This window comes from Pelophylax lessonae (assembly GCF_965119305.1).
Source record: "Pelophylax lessonae genome assembly, chromosome: 11".
NCBI lineage: Eukaryota > Metazoa > Chordata > Amphibia > Anura > Ranidae > Pelophylax > Pelophylax lessonae.
The window spans coordinates 116,318,483-116,346,053 of record NC_138778.1 but is presented as its reverse complement, the minus strand read 5'-3'; the positions used below and the strand labels follow the sequence as shown (position 1 = coordinate 116,346,053).

The following is a 27,571-nucleotide window of genomic DNA, read 5'->3' as shown; positions in this document are numbered from 1 at the left end:
GGCATTTTAGGGCCTTAAGAAATCAGAGGCCATCAGTACATTGATCAATTTTCAAATATTGAGTACACACCATAGTTTGTAGATGCCTTTACCTTTTTACAAACCAAATCATATACACTTATTGGGCTTTTCTTTTACCAAAGTCATGTAGCAGACGACACGTCGCCTAAATTTATGACAAAATTTGATTTTATTGGATACGTTTTATAACAAAGTAAAATATAGCGTCTTTTTTTTTTTCGTTTATGGCACAAAAAAATAAAAAAAACACAATGGCAATCAAATACCATTAAAAAAAGCACTATTTGTGTGAAAAAAATAATAAAAATTTACTTTGCATACAGTGTTGCATGACTGTGCAATTGCCAGTTAAAGTTGCACCGTGCTGAATAGCAAAAAATGCCCTGGTCATGAAGGGGGTAAACCCTTCCAGGCCTGAGGTAGTTATGTTTTTTTTTTTTTTGCCTTCTATTGTGGGAAAAGGATAGTGTACATAGAGGTTTTTGGTTTGTTTTGTTTTTTTTTTTTTGTTTTTTGGTAGGTTGAACTGGATGGACCTGTGTCTTTCTTTAACTATTTATGGGAATACATAGGAAGAAAATTATGAAAATTACAGTATCTCACAAAAGTGAGTACTCTCCTCACATTTTTGTAAATATTTTATATATTTTCATGTGACAACACTGAAGAAATGACACTTTGCTACAATGTAAAGTAGTGAGTGTACAGCTTGTATAACAGTGTAAATTTGCTGTCCCCTCAAAATAACACATAACCATTAATGTCTACACCGCTGGCAACAAAAGCGAGTACACCCCAAGTGAAAATGTCCAAATTGGGCCCAATTAGCAATTTTCCCTCCCTAACTTCATGCGACTCGTTAGTGTTACAAGGTCTCAGGTGTGAATGAGGAGCAGGTGTCACTGGAAGCTCAACATGGCACCTCATGGCAAAGAAATCTCAGAGGATCTGAAAAAAAAGAATTGTTGCTCTACATAAAGATGGCCTAAGCTATAAGAAGATTGCCAAGACCCTAAAAATGAGCTACAGCATGGTCGCCAAGACCATACCGTGGTTTACCAGGACAGGTCTCGTCATGGTCAACCAAAGAAGTTTAGTGCACAAGCTCAGCATCATATCCAGAGGATGTCTTTGGGAAACAGACATATGAGTGCTGCCAGCATTGCTGCAGAGGTTGAAGGGTTGGGGGTCAGCCTGTCAGTGCTCAGACCATACACCCCATCAAATTGGTCTGCTGTCATCCCAGAAGGAAGCCTCTTCTAAAGATGATGCACAAGAAAGCCCAAAAAACTGTTTGCTAAAGACACGCAGACTAAGGACATGGAACCATTACTGGAACCATGTCCTGTAGTCTAATGAGACCAAGATAAACTTATTTGGTGCAGATTGTGTCAAACGTGTGTGGCGGAAACCAGGTGAGAAGTACAAAGACAAGTGTGTCTTGCCTACAGTCAGGCATGGTCTGGAGCTGCATGAGTGCTGCCGGTGTTCTAAAATTTAGTCGGACCCGTGAAAATTCCGGACCCTCATCACTTCCGGTGACGCTCCCGTCACAACCAGCTGGTGCGAGCCCTGGTGCGCATGCGCACAAGAAATTTTCCAGGTCAGATTACATTTTAAGACTTACAACACCGCCGCGTCATCGAGCAAGGAACATGTTGCAGAGCTGACTTAGAGGAGGCGGGAAGGAAGTGAATACTCATACTAAATAGTAATGATAAAAAATGTTGTTTTTTTTTTTTATCATTACTATTTAGTAAATTGAGTATTCACTTCCTTCCCGCCTCTTCTAAGTCAGCTCTGCAACATGTTCCTTGCTCGATGACGCGGCGGTGTTGTAAAATTTTCCCGCGGCGGTGTGTGCGTCCCACCTCAGCCCCTCCTCCTCTCAGTCAGCTGTTCATAAGTCTTAAAATTTCATCGAACCTGGAAAATTTCTTGTGCGCATGCGCACCGGGGCTCGCACCAGCTGGTGGTGACGGAGCGTCACCGGAAGTGACGAGGGTCCGGAATTTTCACGGGTCCGGCGAAATTTTAGAACACCGGCACTGGCAAGCTATAGTTCATTGAGGGAACCATGAATGCCAACATGTACTGTGACATACTGAAGCAGAGCATGATTCCCTCAGTTTGGAGACTGGACCGAAGGGCAGTATTCCAACTTGATAACGACCCCAAACACACCTCCAAGACGACCACTGCCTTGCTAAAAAAATCGGAGGGTAAAGGTGATGGACTGGCCAAGCATATCTACAGACCTAAACCCTATTGAGCATCCTCAAATGGAAGGTGGAAGAGCGCAAGGTCTCTAACATCCACCAGCTCTGTGATGTCTTAATGGTAGAAGTGGAAAGTGGAAGAGCACTCCAGTGGCAACCTGTGAAGCTCTGGTGAACTCCATGCCCAAGAGGGTTAAGGTGCTGGAAAATAATGGTGGCCACACAAAATATTGACACTTTGGGCCCAATTTGAACATTTTCAAATAGGGGTGTGTACTCACTTTTGTTATCAGCGGTTTAGACATTAATGGCTGTGTGTTGAATATTTTGAGCGGACAGAAAATTTACACTGTTATACAAGCTGTACACTCACTACTTTACATTGTAACAAAGTGTCATTTCTTCAGTGTTGTCACATGAAAAGATATAATAAAATATTTACAAAAATGTGAGGGGTGTACTCACTTTTGCGAGATACTGTAGATTACCAGTAACCTGGGACTGCAACTACCCACAAAGCTACCTGTTGGGCTGTATGTTGTAAAGAGGCACTGCACAAAGAATTTATTCAGCCTACCCTGCTCTTTGTGAACAGTATAAACACTAAGAGCCCATTCAGACTGAGAAGTCGCGGTCCATTGAGTAGTACAGGACCCGTTCTAATAGGAGCGACACAAGTCGCTCCGACTTAGAAAAAGGGTCCTGTACTACTTTTGGGGCGACCTGGGAGCGACTTGCATAGACTTCCATTATGTGAAGTCCCTGCAAGTCGCGCCAAAGTCGCAGTGCACAGCGGTGCACGCGACTTCACAGGTCGCCCCCCGAAGTCGGATCGCCTCAGTGTGAACCGGCTCTTAAAGGTGCAGAAAAATGTAAAAAAACAAACAAACCAGTCAATAAAAAGACAAAAACTCATAACGAAATTATTTATTTCATGATGGAAAATACAATTTATTTCCAAAATAAAAGTCACAGATGCACAATACACACATTTTAAACTGCAGAATTAAAGAGCCACTAGAGGAGGGAGGGATAAACACATTAAGAGCAAAGGTCAAGCAAATAATTGGGAAATAAAAACAAGGAGGAAGCCGATATGTTTTAAACATTCAGAGCAGGAAAAATAAAACTTGAAAAATGTTAGTAAAGAAATATTAAAGCAAGAAAAACTATTCCCTAGGGTAGCAGCAGGAGGCACAGCTTGCATCCACCCACCAGCTAAAAAAGACGACAAATAAGAAATATAAAACATTTCATCACTACAATACATGTTGACCAACGTACAGCTAACAAGTGGCTATGTCTGTAACCTGTATGAAATTCTTGTTTTAAATGTGCGTTGATTTTTGGATAAGCCTTTGTTGTCCTGGTAAAACAGAAATATTTCTCCCCTTTGTACATAATCTTTGAACACTGTGGCAGCCATACTGAAATTGCCATTGAAGAGGGAAAACAATGTATTCGGGGATAGTTTTACATGGTATTGGCGAGGAGGTATGAATTTCTGCTTCATTAAGGCACACCTAACCACATTTAACAAACAGTGGTAGCCCATAAAACTAAAAAGGTCCGCTGAGATTGTTTTACTGTTATATTATCTTGCTTGTTGTGTAAATATAGCATTTCTCGGTCTCTGTCGTAACCTTAGATAAAAATCCAACATTCAAAAAACATCTTGTATCGTATACTGAGAGCTGTAAAAAGATATATATGTACATATTTATATCTATGTCCTGAGTGCTGTTTTTTTTTTTCTTACCATTTTTTTTTATTCTTTTCTTTTAAAATCACTGTACAACAATAAAAACCGTGAGGAACAAAACGCATGAGTTATGAAGGTGAGGAATCGGATAGGATTGAGACTTTGTGACAGCACAGAGATGAGAACTGGTTGACGTTGCCCTACCCCCCCCCCCCCCGGCTAAATGGAACATTCCAGATTTCCCTGATTACTGGCCTGCGGTGGGGGTATAATGTGGCCTAGTACATTTTTGGCTTTTCCTAATAAAATGGTACAAACTGACATAATTTTATAATGTTTTAAACTAAATAGTAGAGTACTAACGGGTAAAAACAGAATTTATTTGACTGGTACTCGCGTAAAAGCCCTCCTGTCATAAACCTGCAACCATAATTATTATATATACATATACACACAGTAGCAGAAAAAAGAACACAACTACTGACAAAATGATGGGGTTGTGCTATTGTTTTTGGCCCAGTGAAATTATGACGTGAATTTCAGCAGCCTGTTGGCTACAATGATGTGACGGCATCTGTTTTTGGTGGAACAGTGCAAATTGATGCACCAGTCATGAGGGGAAAGATGTGGGGGCTTCTTGTCAAATATCCCTGGTTATACAATAAATAATCATTGTATAGAAAGAAAGGCACGTATATGACGGGGTGAGGCAGTGACTGATCAAACGTAATGGCCAAAGCCCATAAACAATCTGCAATAACAGTAAAGGGACCTAGCACAATTATGGAAATATCAAGGCCTCTAAACTAAACAAAAACAACCCTTTTTAATGGTCAACCCCCCAATAAAAAAAAAAAAAAACACACAACACTGAAGGATGAATGCTGTCTCAGCATCCCATTCTCCTGCTAATTTAACATACAAAGCTTTAAATATCCTTCCAGTAGCTGGTAATATGAAGGCCTTGGTTCCTAAAATGACCTATACACTAAAAACATATAATTATGTTGGGAATAATAAAAAAAATAATAATAAATTCAGAGATTTTGGCGAGTACTCAAATAGTTTTAGGCTAAAATGCAGCATGCTTGCACAGTGGAAAGTCTATGGATGACAGCTGACAGGTACCAATCAGTGTACAGGGTTGAAGGAAAATGGCTCTTAACCTGGGGGACAGTAATTATCAGCACTGATTTCCACCCCATGGGACTCACTGACCGAGCTTGCTATATGGTTGTTTCAGGTTACCAAACTAGTTCAGGACATTCTTCATGGTTTTTTTTTATAGTACAATGAAAGTGCATGCACACATGGTTGGGTGAGGCTCAAGGTTTATCAATGTGCAAAAGGAGCATTTTATAAAGAACAAATGTGGTGTAGCAATAATTCCCTGAAATTTGCTGGCAGCAACCATAAAGATTTCCAAAAAAGGCAATAGAAACATTCGTTTATAGTAGACCTGTTATAATCATCTATCAATACTTAATACATAGTGTCCACTGCACTAGTAAACAAAACAGGTTCAGGGTCCATTCACACTAGCGCGACTTGTCAGGCAGACAAGTCAGGGTCGGTCGCTCGCCATTGCATAGTACAGGAGCCGTTCTAATAGGAGCGACACACTTAGAAAAAGGGTCCTGTACTACTTTGGGGCGACCTGGAGGCGACTTGAATTGACTTCAATTATATGAAGTCCCTGCAAGTCGACTTCACAGGTCGCCCCAGCAAGTGTCGCACCAGTCTGAATGGGCGCTTAATCCTTAGGTCCCACAAAACAGCTTTGTCCATATGTTCATACTCTGCACTTGTAGACAAAGGCTGTTCCAGTTTATTAACTCCTTAGGCAAAGCCAAAGCGCTGTATACAGCCCAAGTTACCTTGGCTCATTATCTCCCAAAAGAGAGTCAAATACTGTATACAGTCAGAGTTATCTGTAATGGCTGACAAGGAAATGTACATGTCTGTTCAGCCGCTAAAACTGAATATGGACGTAGCGCAGTTTCCAAACACTTCCTAAGTAAATTCATATTTATTATTTAGATGTATTTAATTGTTACATTACCTCAGATTATATATTAAAACCTTTGCACTTAAATTGTAGGTGATATAAAATATACATTAAGCACAATCTAATAGGACTATAGTATGGCTTAATAGTAGCCTGCCATGGCCCGCTGAGATCTAGAGAAGTTCTTTCTTTCCATTTGTAAAGATGGGTCTTGGGGAAGTTCAGCAGTCTAGATGGGGTTTTGGTGTTCTATGTATATCATGTATAATAATTCTTTTTAGGTGAAAGATCGGTCTGTGTACACTGTCCACTACTATCCATTATTATGTAATAATCTGATTTACATGCATTTCTCAACCATGATCCTCAAGTACCTCAACCTATCATGATTTGAAGATTTTTCTCCATGGGAACAGTAGTGGTAATTACTGATTCAGTAAGGCTGAATAAATCACCCAAGCAAAATTATTATCAAGTCCTAAAAAAAACATAGTTTTGAGATCTGAAGCGAAGAATAACTGTGGTTAATCTTTGAACACTATGGGTGAATGCAAAGTATTAGCCTTACAGATAGTCTTTTGAGAAAGAAATAATAGCTAGGAACCTAATCCATGGCATGACATGTCCCCCTCTTGATACGGTTCCTTCTCTGATGCAGTATTATCATGCTTGGTGAGTACATTCCCTAATTTTATTTACTCCACAAAGGAGCACTATATGACCTGACTAAATGTCACACACCACTACAGGGCATAAACACAATGTTGTATAGATGCATGAGAGGAACACACAAACTTTTGCTATCAGAGAAGATAGAGCGTACAAACCCCACTGAGTAGCAGTGAGACCAGAAGACCTCTACAGTCCTTTGTTACATTTCAGCATATTAAATAAGTGGATGATTTCCCTCGTGTGCTTTGATGACATTGAGAGCCCATTCACACTGCTGCGACTTGTCAGCCTGACAAGTCGTGGTCGGTCGCGGTCCATTGAGTAGTACAGGACCCGTTCTAATAGGAGCGACACAAGTCGCTCCGACTTAGAAAAAGGGTCCTGTACTACTTTGGGGCGACCTCGGAGAGACTTGCATAGACTTCCATTATGTGAAGTCCCTGCAAGTAGCGCCAAAGTCGCGGTGCACGCAACTTCACAGGTCGCCCCCCCAAAGTCGTGTCGCCTCAGTGTGAACCGGCTCTAAGAGAATGACACTTCTCCTAATGCATGTTATTTGTTACTATTTATGACAAAATGGCTGTTTTAATGTTGCGCGAGCCACAAAAAATTTAAACAGTTGTGCATGCAGGATGTGTAAATTCTCCTGATATACTGTGAGTGTTTGAGACAACAAAAATGAATGTGGAGTTACAGAATTCTTTATCACACTTCCTACACACCATACATTTAAAGCAGCAGCCCTTTTCCAAGACATAAAAGATTTTCTCAGCAGTAAATAGGAGTTCTATCTCCCACTGTTTAAAGTTTGCACCTCCTGCCAATCTCAAGGAACCAGTGGTTTTACAAAGAACTGCATCAAAGTAATGCTCCGCAAAGCTACAAAATCAGCATTTGTTTTATGGAAAAACAAAGAAGCTGATGTCACCTATAGCAAAAGTTCTGACCAGTTTAGATTTAAATTGGAATTCTAGGCTAGATCTATCCAAGCTTAAAATCGCTCCCACCTACCCTGCATAATAAATATGATGCTTATAGACACCAACTCTAAGGGCACTCTGGTCACGTGATCACCTCCCTGCAGCTGGCTACATAGGAAAGGATGGCCAGCCGACAGTGGATGCCCCGTAGTAAGCCTGCCCAGGCATTCCATTCATTATCAGTTCTCTCTCCTCTCCCCTGAAGGTGGTCGCTGGGGAGATCACATGACCAGACTGGAGCATCCTGAGAATAGGTAAGTTTAAGCATCTTCCTTCTAGTAGTTGGAAGGGTGGAGGGAGACATTTTAGGTTTGGTTAGATCTAGCCTGGAATTCCACTTGAAGGAGTTAAGATAGCAAACAACCTGGTGGTTACTTGCCATTGCCAGGCTGCCACTGCTCGATGCATGAAAGTGCTGTTATTTCACACATAGTGGCAAACCTGCCCTGGAAATCGCACCACTTTCCAGGTTTGGGCCATATGGTAGGTGGAAACCGCTACTGAGATGGGGAATAGCCTGCATAACAGATTCCTTTTAAGGGAGCTAAAGGTTCTCTCTCTAACAACTTTCTACAGTTCTAACATTTCATTCTTTTCTCTCAACTGCCTTGTGACTGTTTTAGCCAACTGGCAACATAGATGATCACAAAAAAAAGTTGTCTCAGCAGAACAGTGGAAATCATTTTTAATGACAACATGCGCCTTTTAAGGTGACAATGTAGCTGGTAATCTGCACTTGGATGAAGCAACCAAACTGGAGGTTCCAGGGCAGGTATTTTTAGTGTTTGTTGAACACTATCCTTGCTCACCATCTAAGGAGGGAAAATATCACTGGGGAAGATACATGCATAATATATACAGTATCTCACAAAAGTAAGTACACCCCTCACATTTTTGAAAATATTTTATTATATCTTTTCAAGTGACAACACTGAAGAAATGACACTTTGCTACAATGTAAAGGAGTGTACAGCTTGCATAACAGTGTACATTTGCTGTCCCCTCAAAATAACTCACCACACAGCCATTATGTCTAAGCCACTGGCAACAAAAGTGAGTACACCCCTAAGTGAAAATGTCCAAATTGTGCCCACTTAGCCATTTTCCCTCCCCAGTGTCATGTGACTCTCATACTGGTCACTGGAAGTTCAATATGGCACCTCATGGCAAAGAAGACTGCTAAGACCCTGAAACTGAGCTGCAGCACAATGGCCATGACCATACAGCGTTTTAACAGGACAGGTTCCACTCAGAACAGGCCTCGCCATGGTCCGTTAAAGAAGTTGAGTGCACGTGCTCAGCGTCATATCCAGAGGTTGTCTTTGGGAAATAGATGTATGAGGGCTGCCAGCATTGCTGCAGAGGTTGAAGGGGGGAGGGGGGCAGCCTGTCAGTGCTCTGACCATACGCTGCACACTGCATCAAATTGGTCTGCATGGCTGTAGTCCCAGAAGGAAGCCTCTTCTAAAGATGATGCACAAGAAACCCTGCAAACAATTTACTCAAGACAAGCAGACTAAGGACATGGATTACTGGAACCATGTCCTGTGGTCTGATGAGACCAAGATAAACTTACTTGGTTCAGATGTTGTTAAGCGTGTGTGGTAGCAACCAGTTGAGGAGTTCAAAGACAACTGTATCTTGCCTACAGTCAAGCCTGGTGGTGGGAGTGTACAAGATAATGACCCAAAACACACCTCCAAGACGACCACCGCCTTGCTAAAGAAGCTGAGGGTAAGGGTGATGGACTGGCCAAGCAGGTCTCCAGACCTATACCCTATTGAGCATCTGTGGGGCATCCTCCAAAGGAAGGTGGAGTAGCGCAAGGTAGGGCTGCACGATATTGGAAAAAAGTACATTGCAATATTTTTTTTCCCAACGATATATATTGCGATATTGAGAGGAAATAATGGAAGTATTGCAGCAGGGCAGCCTTCTTCTGATTGTAATTGCAGATTGCACCATACAGCCAGGGCAGGCCAGGGTTAATGTTATTGTAGGGATTGACAGTGACAGTCTGTGTGGATTAGGCACAGTCAGGACTCAGTGGTGGCAGGAGGTAGAATAACACATGACATCCGTCCAGTCCCACACGTACTGACTCGACTCTTCACTCTGAACTGTTACTGTTTCCAGTTCTTCAGTGTCAGTGTGCTGGGGGAGCCGCTGATTGGTTACAGGGAGGAGCTGAGCTCCTCACTCTAGGATCATATTACCATCAGCTGGAGAACTAAGCTAGCTGCTGGCAGGCAGACTGAACATGTGGGACGGATGTTGGCTCTGTTCTGCTACAAAGACTGTGAGACCCCGTTCACACTGGGGCGATCCGACTTGCTGGGGCGACCTCACAAGTCGCGGCGCGCAGCTCGCACCGCGACCTCGGAGCGGCCGGCACGGACTTCATAACATTGAAGTCAATGCAGGTCGCCCCAAAGAAGCTCCGGACCCTTTTTCTAAGTCGGAGCGACTTGTGTCCCTCCTATTAGAACGGGTCCACAGCTTCTCTATGGCAGGCGACCAGGTCGCCCCAGTGTGAACGGGGTCTTAGTCATCCCGACTTCTCCCTGCCTAATGCCTTACATCGTTATCTTCGGCGATGTGATAATTGTCCACGCCCACAGCACGATAGTCGATATCACATCGACTATCGTTCAGCCCTAGCGCAAGGTCTCTAACATCCACCAGCTCCATGATGTCATCATGAAGGAGTGGAAGAGGACTCCAGTGGCAATCTTTAAAGCTCTGGTGAACTCCATGCCCAGGAGGATAAAAGCAGTGCTGGAAAATAATGGTGGCCACACAAAATATTGATGCTTTGGGCCCAATTTGGACATTTTCACTTAGGGGTGTACTCACTTTTGTTGCCAGCTCTTTAGACATTAATGGCTGTGTGTGGAGTTATTTTGAGATGACAGCAAATTTACACTGTTATACAAGCTGTACACTCACTGCTTTACATTGTAGAACGGTGTCACCTCTTCAGTGTTGTCACATGAAAAAATATAATAAAATATTTACAAAAATGTAAGGGGTGTACTCACCTTTGAGATACTGTGTGTGTGTGTGTGTGTGTGTGTGTATGTATATATATATATATACACACACACATACAGAGCCTTGAAATTTTACACATTTTGTAATGTTACAACCAGAAACGTAAAAGGAAAGTGAAAAATGATTTAAATTATTTTACAAATAAATACCTGAAAAGTGTGGCATGCATTTGTATTCGGCCCCTTTACTTTGATACCTTAACTAAAATCTAGTGGAACCAATTGCCTTCAGAAGTCACCAAATTAGTAAATAGAGTCCACCTGTGTGTAATTTATTCTCAGTATAAATACAGCTGTTCTGTGAAGCCCTCAGAGGTTATTTAGAGAACCTTAGTGAACAAACAGCATCATGAAGGCCAAGGAACACACCAGACAGGTCAGGGATAAAGTTGTAGAGAAGTAAGGGTTAGGTTATAAAAAATATCCCAAGCTTTGAACATCTCCCGGAGCACTGTTCAAATCATCACCTGAAAATGGAAAGAGTATGGCACAACTCCAAACCTACCAAGAGATGGCCGTCCACCTAAACTGACTAGCTGGGCAAGGAGATCATTAATCAGAGAAGCAGCCAAGAGGCCCATAGTAACTCTGGAGGAGCTGCTGAGATCCACAGCTCAGGTTGGAGAATCTGTCCACAGGACAACTATAAAGGCCCGTACACACGTGCAGATTGTCGGCCGAAAAGATTTGGCCGACGACCGATCGGCCGATTTTCAGCTTGTTAGTATGATGCTTCCGACAGCCGACAGCGCACTTTCAGCCGAACAGAATCTGTCGTGCAAGCATTAAAATTTTTGTATGCCGACACCAGAACGGCCGATTGTTCGCCAGTCAGTACAGATTTCGGCCGACAGACAGCAGATTTGCAAGACTGGGCATGCTCAGAAAAGAAAAAAAAAACAGGGAAAGTTATCCATCACATGACATCACTTCTGCAGTCGGCTGTTGTTGGCGGACAAAATTCGTGTGCAGTCTTTTGCACTTTTCAGCGGACACGACAGCCCGGGGACAAAAGACGGCCGATCGTTCGGCCGACAATCTGCACGTGTGTACGGGGCTTTAGTCGTGCACTCCGCAAATGTGGCTTTTATGGAAGAGTGGCAGGAAGAAAGCCATAAGAAGTCCTGTTTTCAAGAAGCCATGTGGGGAACACAGCAACTATGTGGAAGAATGTGCTCTAGACAGATGAGACTAAAATTGACCTTTTGTCCTAAAAGCAAAACACTATGTGTGGCAGAAAATTAACACTGCACAATCACCCTGAACACACCATACCCACTATGAAACGTGGTGGCAGCATCATGTTATGGGGATGCTTTTCTTCAGCAGGGAAAGGGAAGCTAAATACAGGGTAATGATAGAAGAAAACCTGTTAGAGTCTGCAAAAGACTTGAGACTGGGGTTCACCTTCCAGGAGGACAACGACCCAAAACATACAGCCAGAGATACAACGGAATGGTTTATCAAAGCATCTTCATGTGTTAGAATGGCCTAGTCAAAGTCCAGACCTAAATCCAATTGAGAATCTGTGGCAAGACTTAAAAATGGCTGTTAACAGACGCTCTCCATCCAATCTGACAGAGCTTGAGCTATTTTGCAAAGAAGAATGGGCAAAAATGTCACTCTCTCATATATGTGCAAATCTGGTAGAGACATACCCAAAAAGAATTGCAGCTGAGTCTACAAAGTATTGACTCGGGGGGGCTGAATACAAATGCACGCCATACTTTTCACATATTCATTTGTAAAAATTTTTAAAACCATTTATCATTTTGCTTCTACTTCACAAATATGTGCCACTTTGTGTTGGTCGATCACATAAAATTCCAAAAAATACATTTACGTTTTTGGTTGTAACATTACAAAATGTGGTACATTTGAAGGGGTATGAATACTTTTTCAAGGGTGTGTGTATGTATGTGTATGTATGTGTGTGTATGTATGTATGTATATATATATATATATATATATATATGTCTGCCTACTAACACCAGCTCCATTTTGTCCCCCTGCCCAGGTGGGGCAAATTCTTTTACTCACCTGGGTATTAAAATAAAATCGAAGTCCAACCTAGCCCTGCTGCAACTAAACATTAATGAGACACGATGCAACATTTGAAATGTGCTGAAGAGGACAGTTCCTCTATGACTGCCCATGGCTGTTGGCACTTGTATGACACTTCTGCCTCATTAACTGAGATTTTCCTAGATGCTAAACTTCAATTGATTCTCAGACTAGGTAAGCAAACCTTTTTTTCTAGGTTTGTATTTTGCCATATATATATAAAATTCTATATGTTGATATTTAATATTAAATTATTTTAAAATGCTGCATAAGCCTATATAGGGTTTATTTATATTATCTCTCTTTTATATTTCTACAATTTTCAAGCCGAGGCTCAGATGCAGAGAATATTCTACATATATAGCAAGGTAAACATGAATGACATTTAGCTTAAACTTCTGTCAAGGCACATAGGCCTCATTCTCACTGTGGAAGTAATTCCAGCACCTCTGTGGGGGTTCCTGGCCACATTCTGCCGAGCAGCTGAAATGCTGCTGGCGATTTTACCTATAAAGTGATGCAGAGCAATGTGAGGCAAGCATTTGGCTAAATTGTGTGCATTGATCATCCAGAACAATACGCTTTTTTGGCCAGTGTCTGGGGGCACACATTGGGCATCAGAAATGTTTGCTGAACACCCCTTATAACACTTTGTGTATATGGGGCCTTGCAAAGATTGTGGCACCTTCAGCTTACCTCTTTTCAATATTTCACAGACCTCTCAGGAAGCAAAAGAGTTACACTAACACTAGGACTAAATCCCCCAAAGAAAATTAGCTTCAACAGGGAACAGGGGAGGAGAAAGCAAGTAAAGATACTTTTTTTTTTGTGACAAAAGGTACCATAGAACAAAGAAAAAAAAAAAACTACTCATCACCATGCACAAAATACCAAAATGAATTTTTTTGTGAAAACAATTCACATTTTGATTACTGGAGGCAGTGCAGAGTCAGGGGGGAGGGGAGTCAGGACTGAGCATGGGGTATCCACTGGCTGTTATCCAGGGGTCGCCGTAAGAGCTCTTCAACATGTCGGGCCACATCCATGCTGTCATCTAGGTCAAACTCACCATCAGGGTCAAGAACAGAGTCAGGGCTGCAAAAAAAAAAAAAGTCAATCAGGGCAATTCTACTTTGCTGCCATTAAAACAGAACTACACTGTATCTGAGCATCACAAACCAAAAGTGCTATTTAATTCATCTTTGATATTCAAAGCAAACTCCCCCATCCATGTCTACTGAGAAATCACTTTGCAAACCACTCCCTAGCTTTTCTGGCAGTGGCCATCTTGAGTAAGGGCAGATGATTCAGGTAGCATTTACTTGCTGGAATCCATCTGCTCTCAGCTCAGGCTTGCAGTCAGCGCTTAGCTGACAAAGCCCCTCCTCCCCTCCTTGGATGTATGACATATTTTGCCTAGGCATGGGAACCAGGAAGTAACTAAAGAAAAGTAAAAAAAGTTTAAAGCAAAGAGATATGGTATACATTCCTATCAATTTACTAACGCTAGAACAGTGTTTCTCAGCTCCGGCCCTTAAGGGCACACTAACAGGCCAGGTTTGCAAGAAAACTGAAATACATCACAGGTGATATAATTTGCTGCTCAGTGATTGCAGTATTCTAGTCTGCATCTCCCCAAGGTAATACTTAAAATCTGGCCTGTTAGTGTGCCCTGAGGACCGGAGTTGAGAAACACTGAACTAGCAGCAGAAGGATTAAAAAATAATCCGTGTTGACTGAGAAAGTGAAGTACCAATTTAAGTAGGAGTTACAGCACAAACCACAGTCACATAACTACCAATAAACCTCAGGTAGCACATTACAAAGGGTAAGGGGTTATGATTTCTGCTTGTTCACTCTTATTTGGCTCCTGTCTGCAAAATAAAATTCAGTAAGGTTATCTTTTATGCCTCATGCCATGGAAACATTTTTAAAGTCCTGAAGTCCCTCAGTGCTCTTTTCATACACAAAAGGTCTGAAGGAGAGAATAATTAATGATCACAATGGATCACCATTTCTGTACTGGATAGAAGAGGAAAAGATATAAGAAAGCTGGCTCCTTGTCTAGAATTGTATGGTTTCTTTTTCAGCATAAGAGCTAAACAGATGCATAGCTCCCAACTGTCCCTGATTTGGAACAAAGTCCCTCTATCCTCCTCATTTGTCCCTCATTTTGGTCTGATTAATATAGTTGAATATAAAATACACTATTTATCTTTCAAAAAGGGTTTCATAGTGCTAAATCTTTCATACAATTTCTAACTTGTTGCATTAGTAAATTTCAAAAGCCAGTATAAAGGAATAGCCATGGTAAAAAAAAAATGCACTTTTGGGTTTAACTAATCAATCTTTTATAATTATCCTTTAACCGGATGCCGACCGCCGCAAGTACATATACTGCGGCAGTCAGCCCCGGCCAGGCAAAGTGACGTATATATACGGCACTAGCCTGTCACTTGCTTGTGAGCCAATAGCGTGCGCGCGGAGGCGCGCTCCCGCCCCGGCTCCGTCCCTGGGAAGTCAGTGCGTGTGACCGGCGGACCCGATGTCCGCCGGTCACTCGCGATCGTCCGCCGTGAAGGGAGAAAGGCAGGCGGCAAATGTAAACAAGCCACCTGTCATTCTCCCGTGTATGAATAGTGATCATATGGTTCTACTATGTAGGACCGTTGATCACTGTTCCTACACCAGTAGCCATGTCCAATCACAGTTAGAAACACGCCCCTAGGGACACACTTAACCCCTCCTTCCCCAATAAAGTTAACCCCTTCCCTGCCAGTGTCATTTTGCAGTAACAGTGCATATGTATAGCACTGATTACTGCAGTAATGTCACTGGTAACCCCAAAAGTGTCAAAAATGTCAGTCAAGGGTCCGATCTGTCCCCCGCAATGTCGCAGTACCGCAAAAAAAATCGCAGATTGCCGCTATTACTAAAAAAACAACAAAAATCTTTCCCTTAGTTAGTAAACGCAATAACTTTTGCGCAAACCAATGAAAATACGCTTTTTGCTATTTTTTTACCAAACATATGTAGCATTAAACAAATTGGCCTAAAATGTTAAAACATTTTGATTTTTAAATTTTTTTTGGGAATTTCATATAAAAAATGTGAAAAATATTGTTATTTTTGCAAAATTGACGCTCTTTTTTTGTTTATAGCGCAAAAAGTAAAAATCGCACAGGTGATCAAATACCACCAAAAGAAAGCTCTGTGGGAAAAAAAGGACGTCAAATTTGTTTAGGTACAGCGTCGCACGACCGCGCAATTGTCCATTAAAGTCACGCAGTGCCGAATCGCAAAATAGGCCCTGGTCAGGAAGGGGGTAAAATCTTCCGGGGCTTAAGTGGTTAAGAGGGCATGACAAGGGGTGTTTCCTATGCCTACATACTTTTGCTAAAAGGTTTCCCTTGTTCCCATCTCAAAAAGTTAGGAGGTATGTAGATGTGTCAAACCAAAAGCTGTGCAAAGCCTTACAATTTGTTTTCTTTAGAAAGCAGCCACATCTTGCGTAGAAAAGCCTGTCCCCTGCCAGCATGCTGTGCAGAATCCTTTCTCTGCTTGTCAAAGCGGTCGTCTCTCTCAGCAAAAGTCTAACCTACCCTCTGCTAAACCAGAGCTAGAACCCTCCAATCAGTATGAGCTCAGTTATCTACACAGAGATGAAGACGGGGTGCAGTCTTTGCCAGGATGATTCACATAGAATAATGGCAAACCTGGCACAGACCTTTCACTCCCATCTTCCACGTGTGTTAAACAGAACAGAATGGACATTCATATTTTTTTGTAGAACTATACTCAATCCATGTGACCCTTTCAACAGCAATTCAATTACAGAGGGAAACAGGGTTTGTTTTCCTTGTCCAACTACATTAAATAGTCATTACACTTAGCAGCAACTTATTTTTTTTATGTAATATGAAAGATACTCACTTTTGTGGGTAAAGATTATAGTGTGATTGGGTACAAACTGCAGGGGAAGGTGCCTGGTCCATGTAGCTGTTTGCTGGGATGACATCAGAAGCAACAAACCTTACAAAAAGAAGAATGGCTGAGTTACACATGCTGATAGCAAAAACTTTACTGCTATTTGATGATACAGATGTTGAAATGTAAACTACTGGAGCCACAAAGAAGCACCAAAATCATCCTGAACATCAGTACTCTATCGAACACCGTACAGAGGCAAAAGAGATTATTACCAGTGTAACCGCTGAAGCTGAACCTTACCCAAGATACAATATATATATATTAACTTTTTAATATATTTTATTTGTAGTTGTTCAAATATATTGTAAATTGTGTGCCTCATTATTAATCTGCAAGTCACCTGTTCTACGAGTCTCAACCACTGTATGTAATAATGCTTGCAACTGTAATCAGTGTGGCCACCAGAATGCCTTCAACCCTCCTGCTCACTTTAACCCTGGTCTATTCACAGATTTGGAGCCAGTAGGAGAGTTGGGGTTTTGCCACGCCGATTACATAGTTAGTCAGGTTGAAAAAAGAGTCCATCTGGCTCAACCAATAAAAAAACAAAACAAACAAAAAAAAAAAAAACAGTAAAGAAAACCCAACCATACAATCCCATATACACAATCCTATACCCACAGTTGATCCAGAGGAAGGCGAATAAAATTGCAGAAAAGCATGATTCAATTTGCTACAGCAGGGGAAAAAAAATTCCTTCCTGATCCCCCGAGAGGCAATCGGATATTCCCTGGATCAACTTTACCTATAAAGATTAGTACGCAGTTATATTATTTACACCTAGGAGAGAATCCAGGCCCTTTTTTAAAGCAATCTAGTGAGCTAGCCAGAACCACCTCTGGAGGGAGTCTATTCCACATTTCACAGCTCTTACGGTGAAGAAAGGTTTCCGTATTTTACAGTCACAACCCTGCTACATACAGCAGCCAAGACCTGTACAATAGTTAAAGTGGTAGTATACTCAAAAAAAAAAAAAAGAAAACCCTGCAAGACAAAGGCATAATGAGCTAGTATGCATCGCATTCTAGCTCATTATGAAATACTTACCTTAAAACGAAGCCCTGACACGGACCCCCGGACACCGCTGTGGGAGCGGACATGATCCCTCGGCTTCTCTTCTGGGTTCGGCGGCTCCGGCGCTGTGAGTGGCCGGAGCCGCGATGACGTCACTCTCGCGCATGTTCGCGGGGGATTAACTTTCCAGCAACTTCCCTGCAAGGAACTCTGAAAGTCCGCCAGACCTTCAGAGCGCATGCGCCGATAGAGTCAGCGGCTGCATGCAGTGCAAATATCTCCTAAACCGTGCAGGTTTAGGAGATATTAATTGTACCTACAGGTAAGAATTATTATAGGCTTACCTGTAGGTAAAAGTCACAAAAATCGGTATACTACCGATTTAAAGATAAGACATGAGAATGGGGAATAAGAGTCAAAATGAGTGTCCTTGCAGATTTATAATAGAGCAGAGTAGAGCTGCATGATTTTGGATAAAATGAGAATTTTTTTTGCTTAGAATAAAGAGCATGATTTTCTCACAATTCTGGGCGTAACATCATCTTTCACATTATATAAAAAATTGGGCTAACTTTACAGTTTAGTTTTTTTTTTCTATAAAATTCATTGAAGTGTATGTTTTCCAAAAAAATTGCTTTTGAAAGACTGCTGCGCAAATACAGTGTGACAAACTATTGCAACCACCGCCATTTTATTATTTAGGGTCTCTGCTAAAAAAAATATATACAGTATCTCACAAAAGTGAGAACACTGATCATATTTTTGTAAATTTTTTATTCAATCTTTTCATGTGACAACACTGAAGAAATGACACTTTGCTACAATGTAAAGTAGAGAGTGTAAAGCTTGTATAAGAGTCGGTTCACACTGAGGCAACACGACTCCTTACTACTTCGGGGGCGACTTGTGCATTACCATGCACCACGACTTCGGAGCGACTTGCAGGGACTTCACATAATGGAAGTCTATGCAAGTCGCTCCGAGGTCGCCCCGAAGTAGTACAGGACCCTTTTTCTAAGTCGGAGCGACTTGTGTCGTTCCTATTAAAACGGGTCCTGTAGCGGTCAATGGACCGCGAGGGAGCGCGACTTGTCAGGCTGACAAGTCTCCTGACAAGTCGCGATAGTGTGAACCGACTCTTACAGTGTAAATTTGCTGTCCCCCTCAAAATAATACACACAGCCATTATTGTCTAAACAGCTGGCAACAAAAGCGAGTACACCCCTAAGTGAAAATGTCAATATTTTGTGTGGCCAATGCCTTAACCCTCTTGGGCATTGAGTTTACCAGAGCTTCACAGGTTGCCACTGGAATCCTCTTCCACTCCTCTATGACTAGACATATGCCGGTTTTCGGTAATTCGATATATCGCGGTATTGCATACCCACGGTATTGTTATTGTGGCATTTTTAAAATACTGAGTTTATCTGCTCCTCAGTCTGACTTGTGAATTGATACATTTGGATGACTCATTCCTCACTCAGCAGTTCACTCACTCAATAGAAAACAGCTCTGGTAATATGATCCTAGAGTGAGAGACTTAGCTCCTCCCTGTAACCAATCAGACAGCTCCCACTCAGCACACACCCACATGCTTCCTTCCCAGGCTCAGAGAGACACAGTGAGAGACACAGTGCCTTCTACAAGCGTCTGCAAGTACTTTTACCATACACTGTCACTAGATAGATGGAGAGATGGATATACAGATAGATGGAGAGATGGATATACAGATAGATGGAGAGATAGATATACAGATAGATGGAGAGATAGATATACAGATAGATGGAGAGATAGATATAGATAGATGGAGATATAGATAGATGGAGATATAGATAGATAGATAGATAGAAATACATACACGGGCATAGCAGCATATATATATATATATATATATATATATATATATATATATATAGATGCACAGGCATAGCAGCCCACATTACATTATTATATAGCCGTCAAGCAGTGTCTGGCCTACCTGGTGATGACTGGTCCTGGCGCTCCGATCCGATGGCCTGGTCATTAAAGGGGCAAATCCTTGCGGCCCAGAAGTGGTTAAACCTGCAGGAGGAGCGGTGTTTTTATTTGTAAATTACTTTTACTATTGCTTTAGGCCTGATTCACATGTATGCGGGTTAGCGGTTCACATGTATGTGGGTTGGCGGCCCATATTTGCACAGGGATAGGGATAGCAGCCCATTGATTTGAATGGGGTTGGGCTGCTATGCCTGCGTTTTCAGCTGAAAAAAGCCGCATGCAGAATTTTAAAAAATGCATAGGCCGTGAACCCCCATCCTGCTTTTGCACCATGCGACTTACTTGCAGTTCCTGCACACGCAAACTGTGTTTTTAAATGCTGGGCCCATGTTTTTAAAAATGCAGAAAGCTTGCCAGAGCAGTAACTGCAAGTAAGTCGCATGGTGCAGAAGTAGGATGGATTTAAAGGCCACTGCATTTTTTTAAAATGCTGCATGCAATTTTTTTCTGCGTAAAATGAGGGCATAGCAGCCCATTCAAATCAATGGGCTGCTATGCCTGTGCAAATGTGGGTCGCCAACCCGCATACATGTGAACCGCCAACCCGCATACATGTGAACCGCCAACCCGCATACATGTGAACTAGGCCTAAAGCATGTGAAAAGTAATTTACAAATAAAAACACTGGTCCTCCTGCAGGTTTAACCACTTCTGGGCCGCAAGGATTTAGCCCCTAATGACCAGGCCATCGGATCGGAGCCGAGCGCCAGGACCAGTCATCACCAGGCAGGCCAGACACTGCTTGATGGCTTATTTTAGGCCTGGTTCACAGAGTCTGTAGTGACTGACTATATAATTATGTGCAAAAGTGAACCAAAGTCCCTAAATTCAGCAATGAAATTGAAGTGAGGTAGAAATTTAATAATTTAAGTTTAATAATTGAATACCGTGATAATACCGTATACCGTGACAAAACCCTAATCAATTAATCGCAGCATGGAAATCTGATATCGTCACATGCCTATCTATGACGACATCACGGAGCTGGTGGCTGTTCGAGACCTTGCGCTCCTCCATCTTCCATTGGAGGACCCCCCACAGATGCTCAATAGGGTTTAGGTCTGAACATGCTTGGCCAGTCCATCACCTTTACCCTCAGCTTCTTTAGCAAGGCGGTGGCTGTCTTGGAGTTGTGTTCGGGGTCATTATGTTGGAATACTGCTCTGCAGCCAAGTCTCCAAAGGGAGGGGATCATGCTCTGCTTCAGTATGTTGGCATTCATGGTTCCCGTAATGAACTGTATCTCCCCAGTGCTGGCAGCACTCATGCAGCCCAGAGACCATGAGTCTCTCACCACCATGCAAGACACACTTGTCTTTGTACTCGCCTCACACACTTGACACCATCTGAACTAAATAGGTTATCTTGGTCTCATCAGACCACAGGACATGGTTCCAGTAATCCATGTCCTTAGTCTGCTTTTCTTCAGCAAACTGTTTGTGGGTTTTCTTGTGAATCATTTTTAGAAGAGGCCTCCTTCTGGGATGACAGCCATGCCACTTTTATGCAGTAAGCGGCGTATGATCTGAGCACTGGCAGGTTGACCCCCCACCCCTTCAACATCTGCAGCAATGCTGGCATCACTCATACGGTTATTTCTCAAAAACAACCTCTGGATAGGATGCAAATGCACTCAACTGCTTTGGTCGATTATGGCGCAGCCTGTTGTGAATGGAACCTGTCCTGTTAAACCGCTGTATGGTTTTGGCCACCATGCTGCAGCTCAATTTTAGGGTCTTGGCAATCTTCTTATAGCCTAGGCCATCTTTATGTGGTTCAACAATTCTTCTTTTTTTTTGAGATCCAAAGAGAGCTCTTTGCCATGAGGTGCCATGTTGAACTTCCAATGACCAGTATGAGAGTGAGAGCGATAACACCAATGTTAATACACCTGCTCCCCATTCACACCTGAGGCCTTGTAAAAACTAACGAGTCACATGACACCGGGGAGGAAAAATGGCTAATAGGGCCCAATTTGGACTTTTTCACTAAGGGGTGTACTCACTTTTGTTGCCAGCAGTTTAGACAATAATGGCTGTGTGTTAAGTTATTTTGAGGAGACAGCAAATTTACACTGTTATACAAGCTGTACACTCACTACATTGTAGCAAAGTGTAATTTCTTCAGTATTGTCACATGAAAAGATATAATAAAATATTTGCAAAAATATGAGGGGTGTACTCACTTTTGTGAGATACTGTAGTAGAAGTGAGCATGTGTATATTGGCAAGCATTTTGAGTGAAGCCAGGGTATCAGGTGAGTAGGAGCCTGGGGGTGAGAAATCCTCTACAACCTCTTCCACCATCTATTCCAGCTCCTTTCCATTCTCTTTTATTTTCAGCGCTTCTAGAGCAGGTAGATTCACTTCTGACATAATAGAGTGTCTCCCCTGATACAAGTACAGTACCTTAAAGTATTCATACCCCTTGAAATTTTCCACATTTTGTCATCTTATAACCAAAAACGTAAATGTATTTTATATGATAGACCCAAATTGGCAGATCATTTGTGAAGTGTAAGGAAAATGATAAATGGTTTTAAAAATGTTTTACAACTAAGTATCTGAAAAGTGTGGCGTGCATTTGTATTCAGCTCCCTTTACTCGGATACCCCTAACTAAGATCTAGTGGAACCAACTGCCCTCAGAAGTCACCTAATTAGTAACTAGAGTCCAACTGTGTGTAAATTAATCTCAGCATTAATACAGCTGTTCTTTGAAGCCCTCAGAGGTTTTTTAGAAAACCTTTGTGAACAAACGGCATTGAGAAGGCCAAGAAACACACCAGACAGGTCAGGGATAAAGTTGTGGAGAAGTTTAAAGCAGGGTTAGGTTATATTAAAAATATCTCAAGCTTTAGATATCTAATGAAGCACGGTTCAATCCACCATCCAAAATATAAAGAGTATGATACAACTCCAGACCTACCAAGACATGGCCGTCCAGGGAGAGCATTAATCAGAGTAGCAGGCAAGAGACCCATGGTAACTCTGGAGGAGCTACAGAGATCCACAGCTCAGGTGCGAGAATCTGTCCAGAGGACAACTATTAGTCGTGCACTTCACAAATCTGGCCTTTATGGAAGAGTGGCAGGAAGAGAGCCATTGTTGAGAAAAAGCCATAAGAAAGGGACACTGCAAACATGTGTATGAAGGTGCTCTGGTCAAATTAGACCAAAACTGAACCTTTTGGCTTAAAAGTAAAACATTATGTGTGGCAGAAAACAAACACTGCACATCTCCCTGAATATACCATCCCCACCATGAAACTTGGTGGTGGCAGCATCATGTTGGGGGGATGCTTTCCTGCAGCAAGAATAGGGAAGCTGGTGAGAGTTAATGGGAAGATGGATGGAGCCAAATACAGGGCAATCTTAGAAGAAAACATATTAGAGTCTGCAAAAGACTTGACTGGGGCGGAAGTTCACCTTCTAGCAGGATAACGACCCTAAACATACAGCCAGAGCTACAATGGAATGGTTCAGATCAAAGCATATTCAATGTGTTAGAATGGCCCAAAGTCCAGACCTAAATCCAATTGAGAATCTGTGGCAAGACTTGAAAATTGCTGTTCACAGACGCTCTCTAACCAATCTGACAGAGCTTGAGCTATTTTGCAAAGAAGAATGAAAAAAAATGTCACTCTCTTGATGTGCAAAGCTTGTAGAGACATAACCAAAAAGACTTGCAGCTGTAATTACAGCGAAAGGTGGTTCTACAAAGTATTGACTTGGGGGCTGAATACAAATCACGCCACAGTTTTCAGAAGTTTTTTTTTTTTTTTTTTTTTTTTAAAAACCATTTATCATTTTCCTTCTACTTCACAATTATGTGCCATTTTGTGTTGGTCTATCAGATAAAATTCCAATAAAATACATTTAGGTTTTTGGTTGTAACAAGACAAAATATGGAAAATTTCAAGGGGTATGAATACGTTTTCAAGGCACTGTATATTCACAAACAAAAACAGGGCTCACTACCGCCCTATCTATGTGAATATACTTGTGTGTTTACTACCTAAAAATTAAGGCTAGGTTTGCACTTATGCGCATCGGATGCGGACCAATTTCCATGACAGGAGATTGTGACCAGCTCTCAATGGAGCTGGTTCACACATCTCCATGGCTGCAGCGGAGTGGATTGCACAGGGGTCCTGTGCATCTTTGGCTCAGTTTCAGGTCTGAATTCAGGCAAAAATTTGGGCCCGATTCGTCCCTGAAACAGAGTACAGGGACACACAGGACCCCTGCTGTGAGCCGCATCCGCATTAGATGTGGACCCAGCCTAAGCGTTTTTAAGAATCTTATGCTATGCAAGGATTTTTCTCTCTTGCATTGGGATCTGTTATGCTGATGTGGATTTGAGGAACTTGCACTGCCGGCAAATGATTGCATGATGGACTTGCAGGAGATTGCTACCTGAGGGGAATGTGCAGTTTATACCCTTACCAGCAAATCTTGGCGAGTTTTTTTTGGCATAAGTGGTGATGGATTACTTCAAGATATTTTTTTGGTCTTTAACCACTCGCCAACCAGCCGCCTTAGTTTTACTGCAGCAAATCGGCTCTATTATGCAAAACGACGTACTCGTATGTTGCTTCCTGTAACAGATAGTGGGGGCACGCCGATTGGCCAGAGGGGGAGCCCAATAGTGGGTTTGCCAGCCACCCACGATCACTCCCCATGGAGACAGAACGCCAGACCGCTGTTCTGCCAGAAATGAACACAGGGATCCTGTGTTCCTCCTATTTAGGAACACAGGTCTCTGTGTTCATCCAGTGAGTCAACCCCCCCCACAGTTAGAAAGCATCCCCTAGGGATACACTTAACCCTTAGATCGCCCCTGGTGTTGACCCCTTCCCTCCCAGTGTCATTAGTAAAGTAACAGTGCATATTTTTAGCACTGATTACTGTATTAGTGTCACTGGTCCCCTTAAAAGTGTCAGTTAGGTATCCGATCTGTCTGCCACAACATCCTGCTATAAATCGCAGATCGCCGCCATTACTAGTAAAAAGAAGATAAATAAAAATTACATAATTCCATCCCCTAGTTTGTAGACGCGATAACTTTTGCGCAAACCAATCAATATACACTTATTGGGATTTTATTTTACCAAACATATGTGGCAGAATACATATTGGCCTAAATTGATGAAAAAATTAGATTTTTTTAATTTTTTTTATTGGGATTTTATAGCAGAAAGTAAAAAAATGAAATTACAGGTAGGACCGTCCACCTTTAAATGCAGTTATCCTCATAAGGACACTGCAAGAAGAAAAAAGCGTTTAGGACCCACTGTGTTTTGGACAACCCCATTGTTTTGTGGCAATGTTGTCAAAGTGAGCAGAAAAGGTAACACCCTCGCCGCTTTGGAGGGCCTGTGGGTGCCAAAAAGGGTCTGACGCAGCATCAGCAGCAACCTTCAGTTTCAAAGTGTCACTTTTTCAAGTGCATCCACCAGCGCCTTTTCATGATTGGCTACAGGAGTAGAGGAATCATCCTCACTATCTGAGTGCTCAGGGTGCGTGGACGCAGACCCTCATCCCGAAAACATAGCAATCAGGGAGGCCCGCCACTACTATCTCGCAAAGGGACGCCAACCAAGGGCCCACGAATGAACTACCTAATTGACCCCGCAAAAAACAAGGGGGTCCCCCTCCATGAAGGGCATAATAGGAAATAGCTCCCTTAAAATGGGCCGCCCGCTGGGATGCGGATGCGCCGGCATGGTACTCTGATGGTCCCACAGTGCTAAAAGGGGCAGGTGCCCCACACAATAATGACGGCAAAGCGGTCATTCACAAAATGAAGTGCCCCCACAGCGCCACCCCTTCAAAGGGAGGCGCCAAGCCGACCAAACGGCCTAGCAGGCTGCAAGTCTTGGCCTAAATTTTTGTGGAGGCCCAGCCGCAAGTGCACAGATCCTCAGCCCAGCAGATGCCCAAAAGTAGAGCGGGGCTTCAGCTAAATGCACTGGCTAAATGCAATACCCCAACTGAGGCGCCCAACTAGGCCACGGCCTAAATTTTTGTGGGCACCCAGCCGCTTGGACGCAAGCCCCAGCAGAGGGCTTGCAATTTTTATTACCAAACATATGTAGCAGAAAACAAATTGGCCTAAAATGTTAAAAAATTTTGATTTTTACATTTTTTTTTGAGAGTTTCATGAAAAATATTGTTATTTTTTTCAAAATTGTCGCACTTTTTTGTTTATAGCGCAAAAAATAAAAATCGCACAGGTGATCAACTACCACCAAAAGAAAGCTCTATTTGTGGGAAAAAAAGGACATCAATTTTGTTTGGGTACAGCGTCGCACGACCGCACAATTGTCCGTTAAAATCACGCAGTGCCAAATCGCAAAATAGGGCCTGATCTTTGAGCAGCCAAATCCTCCGGGGCTTAAGTGGTTAAAATAGAAATGGAAGGAAGAACATGTATGTATACACATAAAAAAAAAAAAAAAAACATTATAAATACATTTTTTCCCCCGTTTTATAACTGATAACACACCCTCCAAGCCCTAGCTGAGAACAGAGAGCTGGGGGAGGAGAAACAGCTATACATGGAGCTTCCCAGTAAATGGAGGTCTGATCATTTGAGGAAAGCACAGCTAGAGAACTGACCACAGTGCTTTCTCCTTAGTGTGGTCAGTTTTTATTAAGAAAGCAGAGGGATTGGCAAGAACACCAAGGATTTCACACAAAAGGAAGCAATACAAAGAGAACAAGATACTTTTTAACGCAAGTACATGGTAAAGCAGGCACATATTAGGAATACGAAATGTTCGTTTTACATACTCTTCAAGATAAAATATAGACATGCACATAATTAAAAAAATACTTTTCTACTGAAAAATAAATTATCCAGCATTTGGAGATATTCACTGCATGACCCAAAAGCTCTGAGACTGTTATAAGCTATGCTGGAATCTGTGCCATCATTTGCAAATACTGTAAAACTATTCATGTACAGCAGGGGTGTCAAACCTAATTTAATCGCGGGCCGCATCGGCATTATGGTTGCCCTCAAAGGGCCGGTTATATCTGTAGGATTTGATGTCCATAGCACCCCACGCCCCCTTACATGGGATGTCAAGAACCCCCCCCCACCTTTAGAAGTCAAGAGTCACCCACCATTCCTTACAACACAATGCACACCTTTACCTTGTGCTGCTGCCAGAAGGAAGATGTGGGTGGATCTGGGAAGAAGTGCAGGGTCTAGATGAGAACCAGAGGAGGGCTGGAGTCAGCTTCCAGAGTCTGCTGAATGCTGAAACCAGGCTAAGCAAAGGTAAGGTGGCGTTGCGGCTGCACAGAGAGGTGCAGGATCTGCAGGAGTTCTGCCCTCCTCTCTGCTGCGTACTGCTGGGAAGAGGGGGGGGGGCAAAGATGAGCCTTTCTGCAGCTGCACAGAGGAGTGCAGGATCTGGCAAAGGAGCTCTGTCCTCTCTGCTGCCGACTACAGAGACAAGGTGGGGGCAGAGGCAAGGGGGGTGCCGCAGGAGAGGTGTGAGGGCCACGTGAAATAGCCTGGGGGCCGCATTCGGCCCGCGGGCCTTGTGTTTGACACCTGTGATGTACAGTCACTTTTCTTTGTACAACGTATTCAATGACAGATCTGTTAAGCACCATCATCAACTGACCAGGGATAATCATTAATATGGCATACATGCAAATATGTCAGGAAAAGAGACTTACTCTGGAACCACTTGCTTTATGGCTGGCTTCACATAGCCATCTCCTTTAGCTGCAAAGAACAAGTAAAAACAAATAAATACTTACAAATAAAGCAAAAGTATTTAAGTATCTCATTA

At 42.4% G+C, this 27,571-nt stretch overlaps 2 protein-coding genes across 3 annotated transcripts in view; both read right to left on the bottom strand.

Annotated features, from left to right (window-relative positions):
* GHDC (GH3 domain containing) overlaps positions 1-27,571 on the bottom strand; it is a 409,562-nt gene that overhangs the window by 377,833 nt on the left and 4,158 nt on the right. The gene's annotated exons all lie outside the window — the stretch shown is intronic.
* The window catches only part of LOC309566332 (signal transducer and activator of transcription 5B), a 517,032-nt gene continuing 502,687 nt past the window's right edge, over positions 13,227-27,571 (bottom strand). For both annotated transcript variants that reach the window (XM_082271444.1, XM_082271445.1), the window contains 3 exons: positions 27,456-27,504; positions 16,653-16,751; positions 13,227-13,814 (listed from right to left, as the gene is read on the bottom strand). In XM_082271444.1, the coding sequence (XP_082127570.1) occupies positions 13,685-13,814; positions 16,653-16,751; positions 27,456-27,504 (278 nt within the window). In that variant the 3' untranslated portion in view covers positions 13,227-13,684. The remainder of the gene's footprint in view (positions 13,815-16,652; positions 16,752-27,455; positions 27,505-27,571) is intronic.